The sequence below is a fragment of the Hemibagrus wyckioides genome, linkage group LG08, assembly GCF_019097595.1.
Source record: "Hemibagrus wyckioides isolate EC202008001 linkage group LG08, SWU_Hwy_1.0, whole genome shotgun sequence".
NCBI lineage: Eukaryota > Metazoa > Chordata > Actinopteri > Siluriformes > Bagridae > Hemibagrus > Hemibagrus wyckioides.
The window spans coordinates 28136045-28144375 of record NC_080717.1 but is presented as its reverse complement, the minus strand read 5'-3'; the positions used below and the strand labels follow the sequence as shown (position 1 = coordinate 28144375).

Below are 8331 nucleotides of genomic sequence, written 5' to 3'. Positions count from 1 at the left end.
ATCTCCTCGACGTCTGAATGAGATGAGGCCGACTTCGGTGCCTTTTTCTTGCCGAAGGCCTGCTTGAAGGAGCTTCTAAGCTGAAGGAGAGAGAATACAGCACATTCTGACTCGAACTAATATTCCTAACCACAGCAATAAATAAATAACCGTTGAGTGTAATTAATAACTCTGTTAAAACCAAACAAATTGGGGATGTTAGCTTGTTTCGCAAGCATTGCAACACACCGTGGATTTCTTCACGTTCCACAGAAACATTAAAGACAGACTCATGTGTGATACATAAAACTGCCCAAACTTGTCGGATTTACAAACAGCTCGACGGTGAGTAATCAATCATGATCTAAATCTCAGTGCCAAGAGCCAGATGAGAAAGAACTTACCTCACAGACCTATCCGATGAGAGGCGAGCGCAGAGAAAACGAGAAAAGTTCAGAATACCACGTTTAAGCTGGAGCCGTTAGGAGCTTATGTTAGAATGGAAGAATGCATTGTGGGTGTTTTTCTTGTTTTTTTTTAGTGAACTTTGGCGAGATCACGATTAACAACAGAGCTGCTGATGTACAAAAAGTCGCGGAGAAAGGAGAAACAGCAGAGTTAGGATAAACTGGCTTACATTGTAAGGACTCTCTAATACCTGTGTAATAAAATGTAACCATGAATACTTGTGTTACACATCGACTGTAATTATATTTCTATAAACTATTGCCTTTCTGGTGAGATTTTTCTAGTTGCAATCAGGAAGATAAATATTGTAAGACTATAATCCTTGCCACAGTCACCTCAGGCTTTGAGAAAATGTTCATTGTTTAATCAGGGTAACGTCTATAGAGAAACAGCTGTCTCTAGAAGAGTGTAGCAGAAGTTCATACAAACCTAATAAATCATTTATCTATCCATCTCTAGACAGAAGGACACTGTACAACAGTCAACACAGACTTGGGTATTTACACAAGCTACGACATGCACACACATCCTCTGTAGTTAACACAGTAAGAACATGCGTATGTATTATAAACCATTAAAAACACTGAGGATGGAGCCACTGGGAAAGAGAAGAAAACTAAGGCCAAGGATGCAGGGGAGCAGCCAGAAGAAGAAGAAGAAGAAGAAGAAGAAGAAGAAGAAGAAGAAGAAGAAGGATGTGAGTTGGAGGAGTGATGAAGGCTCACCCAGTTCTTCCTCTTTTTCTTGCTGTTGGCGTCGAGCTCCAGACTGGAGTGACTGGTGAGACTCGACACGCTGTCTGAGGAGGGCTGGCGCTGGATCTGCAGGTCTGAAGCTGCTGCTGATGTTGGGAGAGGAGAACCACTGGAGGAGTCTACAGAGAGAGAGAGAGAGAGAGAGAGTTTAATTAAAAAATAAGAACAAATACACGTTTAAACAAACAGATCTGCCACAACATTGGATTAAACCTTTCTTCGGGGTCTCTGGGGTGTTAACGACTCCGCTGATGGCAGCCTGAGCGACGGTGTTCTGCTTCTTCAACAGCTCAATAGTCTTCCTCATTTCATTCAGCTCTGTGTCCTACACACACACACACACACACCATGCTTAACTCAAGCTTTATGTGTAATAGCACTATATACATTTTATACTATAAAATGTATACACACTTCAACTGTTGTTATCTATACCCTTGAATTGAATTACTGCAGCAATGTGTTGTATTATGTTTCCTCTAATGATGTCACTATCGTCGATGCGATCATGTGACCATCAGAAGAGAGCCGAAGTAAATGGCGGAGGCACGCTTGACTTTCCAGCAATGCAACATCAGTTACATTAACTGCTGTAAACTCTCTAAAATGTTAGTTTACTCTAAAACATGTTAGTTCCTGTTTTCTGTTACTCTATAGCAGCTGTAAACATCTGTTCCCACACCAAACAAAACATAATAAACCCGCCCAGCTGAAGCACAAAGCCGCCTGTCCTGGAACCTGAATCTGACCGTTTTATCTCGGACACAGAGCTCTGACACTGGAGACTCCTTCCACAAAATGATGACTGTTAAGTTTACCTCTCAGGATCCAGACTTCAGCAGTGCTGTGATATTAATAACAGTTAATAACAAACACCGTTACCTTCTGTTCTGCTGTTGTGGTTAGGCTCTGCAGCCTGATTGTCATGTTGCCCAAGCTTTGCTCAAATGCTGCCACCAGGTGAGCCTGAACACACACACACACACACACCATCAGATGTACTGTAACGCAAGCTTAGTGAGAGCAGTAAATACATGTAAAAGCATACGGTATGCACATGTACAATAAAAGTACACACACACACACACACAATGTAACCCAAGCTTTATGTCTGAGCAGTATATACATATATTGTTACACACATATGCATATGGTATGCAAAACATACAATAAATTTAGAAAACACACACACATTATTGTTGTCATCAATACTGGTCCACAACCAGATCTATCACAACATGGTTTGGAACAACATTACAACAACACACACTCGTCCTGACCCTGTCCTTCTAAACAGACTTCGGTGTGTTCAGCAACAGGAGCATTCTGGGAAATGATAACCTTCAGCAACCTGCCTGAGCAAGTACCAGCACACACTCGGTCCTCTCACAAAGAACAGTTTGTCTTGTAATGAACAGCCTTAAGCTGTCAGCAAAATGACAGCATTCATGTCCACTTAACATAGTGCAGGACAGCTGACCAACAGAGCATCAGCAGCTATTCCTGCCAATGCAGGGGCTGATGGGTAATGTAGTCAAGTGCTGTAATTCATCATAACCATGACACAATGATATCAATGATAATCCCTGACATAAAGAAGAAAAAATAAGTACAGACTGCTAGAGCGTTCCTTTCTCTCCTGAACATGTTTACTTTAATAATCCGAGCTGCTGAAGAAATTCTGTTTTCGTAATCAGGCGACGTTCACAACGCGGCCCTGTCTTCTGCCCTGTGTATGCACCTCAAACTCTTCTCGAACTCGCAATGAAAAACAAACACAAACCACAAAACAGAACCAGCCAAAAGCCTCACGCCGACCACTGAACAGTTCCTTGAACCGCATTCATTAAATGAACAATACATAGCCGGAGTATCAGCTGGTTCATCAGTACCTGAGTAGGTTTAACAAGCAGAAAAAGAAACTACTTTTATTGACAACATATCCTGTATTTTTTTAATGGAATGTGTAAACTGCCAGTAATTGTATACAGTATATGGTTGGGTTTTAAAAAATCTTAAAAAGGCCTTCTAGTGGTGGGCTGGAGTACAATTTCCGACTCCGCCCATTTCAAAAACAAGCAAACAAATTACTTCCATCTCCACAAATTACCTCAGTATCACTAACAATCCTCTTAAAATAAACACCATGTTGTCCAGCCATATACTGTACACTCGCTGCACTACACACACTAGCAGAAGAGTTCATCATCATTAAGAGATGTGGTGGCTTAGTGGTTACGGTGTTGGCCTACTGATGGGAAGGTTGTGAGTTTGAATCCCAGCTCCACCAAGCCCCCACTGCTGGGCCCCTGAGCAAGGCCCTTAACCCACAGTTAATATTAAAATGGGCTCAGCAGAAAATAAGTGGAATTTGGTTGTGTCCATGTTGATGACTGAATGTCTTTGTCACGTCTCACTCCACAGTGGTGGTTCATATGAAAGTAGACACTCAGAGCTTTAAGAATTTGTAGCGTTTTGTAAGTATTTCTGTTTTTATCTAGACTACTAGGTGCAATTTATTCATATAAGAAATGAATTTTTTTCTCCCACACAAATGTTTCTGCCTTCAAGGTAAATGGTGATATTAAACCCATTTCTGCTCTCTGAGATGCCCCAAATGTTTGTTCATAAACATCCAAAACGTGAATCTTTCAGGTCATCCAACAGAGGGAAAAACACACGTCTAAAACAGACTGAAAGCCAACAGAGTCCTGACTCATTTTATATCAGACTTGCGGTGATTAAATCATTCCTTTGTTCAGACAGCTAAAAAAAATGTCTGACAAGACGATTTTCATTCTGCGGACTGAATGAATGAATGGATCAGAGCTTCTCCAAAACTGCAGTTCTTGTTGGGTGTTCCCGGTCTGCAGTGGTCAGTATCTATCAAAAGTATCCTTTGCGTAACTTACAGGACTCAAAGGTTCTGCTGCTAACATCAAGGTGCCAGATCCCACAGCACACCTTCAGGGATCTAGTTGGAGTCCATGCCTCGACGGGTCAGGGCTGTTTTGGCAGCAAAAATGGGACCAACACAATATTAGACAGGTGGTCATAATGTTATGGCCGATCAGTGTATATTGTATCATGTTTACCTGGGTTGCTACAGAACACTACAGCTTATAGCTAAGACATTTACCTACCAAAATCCATTTGTTCCCATTAGCTTTGAGGAAACTAGGAGACTGGGCAGCACACTGGACAATCCACTTACTCACTGGCCAAAAGATTTTTCCACTAAGAAAACTCACAAATGCAATCTGACCCACAAATTTAAAAAGCTCAGAAAGTGCTAGAAGGCTGGTATAACAATGGGTAACATGTACTAAACAAACAAGGTTTGGCCTGAGACAAACACACACGTACACTGACACACCAACAATCCTATCTCACACTATCGAGAGGCGTGTTGTGTTTAGGCACGCTTGTGTGTGTCATGCTTCAGACGACCGAAAGCAAACTCTTACAGACCGCCAGGAGATGAGGCCAACAAGTAACACTGGGTACATTGTGTGTGTTTTCTCTTCTTGCCCTGGGTGATAGGAGGCATTTCAACATTTACAGCACTGGGGTGAAAGAAATGAGGGCGGAAAATGTTTTCAGGGGAATATTGTTTGATCCTTGTGTCTGTGGTAAGAGGGAGTTTTCAGTCCTGAGACTGATAAACCAACCAACGGATCGGGGTTCAACGGATAAACAGGTTTTTTAGTTATGAATAAAATTTTTGTTTATTATTATTAATATTTTTTTCAAATTAACACTGTGTAGCTGATGGATTACACCAGAGACTGGATGTGAGCCTGGTATGTCACTGTGTACTCCAGGAACTCAGAGGTCAGAATCCGAATCAGATTTATTGCCAAGTACTGTGGGTTTTACATGTGCAAGGAATTAGCCTGGTATTGGTGCATAGTAGTGTAAAGCAAGGTTAAAAAACTCTGAGAATAGACACAAAAAGACAAAGAAAAATCTAATCAAGAAGAAATATTACAAATGCTACATTCAGTGCAGATGGAAAAATTAACTGTACATTAATGGACCAGTGCAAAACTAGCAGTTTGAGGTAGGAAGGTGGAATAAGGTGCAGGTGTAATAAATCTGTCTGAATCTTGTGCGTTAATGTGACAAATAAAAACACAACAAAGAGGGTTTGTGTGTTAACGTCAAAGGAGGCGGATAAGAGACTGAATGTTTACCACAAAACCCCCTATATTACCAGATGATGATATACTTTTTGGAGATACTCTTATCCATGCATTTCCGTGTGTGTGTGTGTGTGTGTGTGTGTGTGTACTCACGTTGGCGTTTAGCTGTGTGGTGAGCGTTGACACTTTCTCCTGAGACGCCTCCAGCTCTCTCCTGAGCTTTCGGATCTGGTAAAACAACAGAAAAAACTCGGTCGCATATTAATAAATAACATACTAAAATGTTTCTAGTGATGTTTAAAAATGAAACCCAAAGCTTAAGCATCAATTTGTGCATCCAAAGAGATTCAGGAATTCAGCTGCATTGTGGTATTTATCAACAGCATCTGAGCTGTAATGTCGATTACTATACAGTGGAACCTCGGCATAGGAATTTAATTTTAGTTAAGTTTTAATTTAAGTTTAATTGGTTAATTGGATGAGGTGACAGTTTGTATTGTGAAAGGAATTTTCCCATCATAAATAATGTAAATGCAGATAATCCGTTCCAGCCGCCCAAAAATATGACCAATATTCCCAATATGAAGCGTATGTAAACTGTATGGCTGCTTACAAAGAAATGACCCAAGCCAAGCATTCCATGTCAAGGCTCCTAACAGGAAGTCATGCCACCAAGCTTGGGCTAAAAATAGAACAGAACGCCCACGCCCCCAATCTGTCAACAAAAAAACCACCCCAAAATTCACCAAGCTTTTGAACGTATGCTGAAGGTGATGTCGGTATCATGGGTTGTCTCTTTCACACAGCTTTCACTGACTGAAAAAAAATTTCCACTGACCCTAACAAGTTTTGAACAGCTCCCGGACGTACGCGCAACAGCCGGCGTTCGGTTCGTTCGTATGCTGAAAATGCTTCGGATGTCAATGCAAATTTCTTGCAAAATTTCAATTCTTAAGGTGAAAATTCATAATGGACAGCATTCGTATGCCGAGGTTCCACTGTATATATAATGAATTCAATCTGATCTACAAACAGATTCTTAATCTGTTATAAAAATGTCTACAGCTTCGGTCTGGACTTTAATGTCCCGCTTATAATAGGGTCAGGATTAGAGGCTCGTACTGGCTCCAGCTTCAATAACTTAGACAAATCCAGGAAACACATAGTTTCTGTCAGCTAGTGTTAATATAAATACTATAAAGAGGGAGATATTAAGGAGTCACACAGCTACATGAAAGGGAGTATGACACATTAACACCCAATAACGCACAAACAATGTTTTAATGGCAGCATGCTTAACAGCAGTAATTGAAGAAATAATTATTAATAATAATAATAATGAAAAGTTAAGGATCTCACCTCTGACTGAGATTTCTCTTCAGGCTTGAGGAGAAAGAAAAATGAGACACTGATTATTTATAGAGTTGAATTTCTACCCACTGGGCCTACTTAATGAAATAGTAGAATAACTCTTCATTACATGATCTCATTGTGTTGCCTTAACGGGAAATTAAATGGATTAGATTTCACCCTGGAGACATGTACAAACAAGCGAGATAGCAGAAAACACTTTTATTACATTATGAGAGGTGAGATGTAACCCTGTAAGACTGAACCTGATGAAAAGGAATAGATTTACTTGTATGATTTATTCCTTTACACACATTTTCCACGTATCTTTAATAAAGATCAGGTAAGGTCATGTTTGGAGTATAGACTCGGGTTCATTAGTATTGCACTTTGGCTATGAGGCTAATGTTGTAGGAGAATTTTGAAACATATTATATTTAAGGTTATAAATGCAGGTATACTTGGATTTACACACACATATAGTGATTGCATGGACAAATCAGTACAAAAAGTAGACACAGATTACACATCTGAACTGTTATTTATTTATTTATTTATTTATTTTTTATTTATTGTTGCTCAGTAGACAAGTATGGTCTGTAGGTTAACGGTCACCAGCATATTTTTCTTCAGACAGGTGCTATAGACCTGAACTATAGACTAGAGCTATGAGCTATAGACCTGAACTATAGACTGGAACTGTAGACTGCAACTGTAGACAAGAGCTATAGACCAGAATTATAGACCTGAACTATAGACCTGAACTAAAGCTAAGAGCTACAGAAGGAGAGCTATAGACATGATCCGTTGACCAGAGCTATATACCCAGAACTATAGACTAGAATTATAGACTAGAACTAAAGGTAAGAGCTACAGAAGGAGAGCTATAGACATGACTATTGACCAGAACTATAGACCCAGAACTATAGACCTGATCTATGGACCATAGCCATATACCACAGCCATATACTATAGCCGGAAGGCCAGAACTTGACGTATACAAAACCAGTGTTTATTTGGTATGTATACACTTAATGACTTCATTCTAATTACTATTACCTAATTAGTTCCTCCTATATACTAGGATTAATTAGCTTACACACAACACCAACTTAAATCTTGAATGTCTTTTATGTGTGATGTAATGACTGAATATTTGGCTTGAAACTCCTGTGGAAAACTAAAGCAGCACTAAAGCGCTAGGTTTTTTTTTTTTTTAAGAACCCATAATCCAAACAAACATAACCACATGCCTCAGTGTTTCTCCCGAAGCCACGCCCACAGAACCCTTTTCCAGTGTAACAAATGATAGATCACTAGAGATATGTTCTGTTATCAGCTGTACAATATGTACTCTTTACATACAACCACATCTATTATCACTTATCTAGGACATGTTTGAACAGAAGTTGACTCACCGTGGAGTAGACAGAAGACGTGTTGGACACCAGAGACAGAGAAGATCCATGCACTGAAAGACAAAGTCAGCACAAATAAATAAAGTGAAAGAATCAAGACCAAATGCCTGATAACATTCATCTCATGACAAATTCTATAAGCATGAGGGAGCTTAAATAGAGGCTACCACATGCGGGCTCGTGACGACGTACATCGGTGCTTAGTCAGCTGCTAGC

General features: G+C 40.0%; 1 protein-coding gene across 1 annotated transcript in view; it reads right to left on the bottom strand.

Annotated features, from left to right (window-relative positions):
- The window catches only part of nav2b (neuron navigator 2b), a 98646-nt gene that overhangs the window by 12232 nt on the left and 78083 nt on the right, over positions 1-8331 (bottom strand). Inside the window, exons 18-24 of the mRNA XM_058396719.1 lie at positions 8116-8168; positions 6707-6730; positions 5501-5575; positions 2085-2168; positions 1416-1527; positions 1173-1321; positions 1-80 (exon numbers count right to left, since the gene is read on the bottom strand). The exon at positions 1-80 is cut by the window's left edge and continues 93 nt beyond it. Of these exons, the coding sequence (XP_058252702.1) occupies positions 1-80; positions 1173-1321; positions 1416-1527; positions 2085-2168; positions 5501-5575; positions 6707-6730; positions 8116-8168 (577 nt within the window). The remainder of the gene's footprint in view (positions 81-1172; positions 1322-1415; positions 1528-2084; positions 2169-5500; positions 5576-6706; positions 6731-8115; positions 8169-8331) is intronic.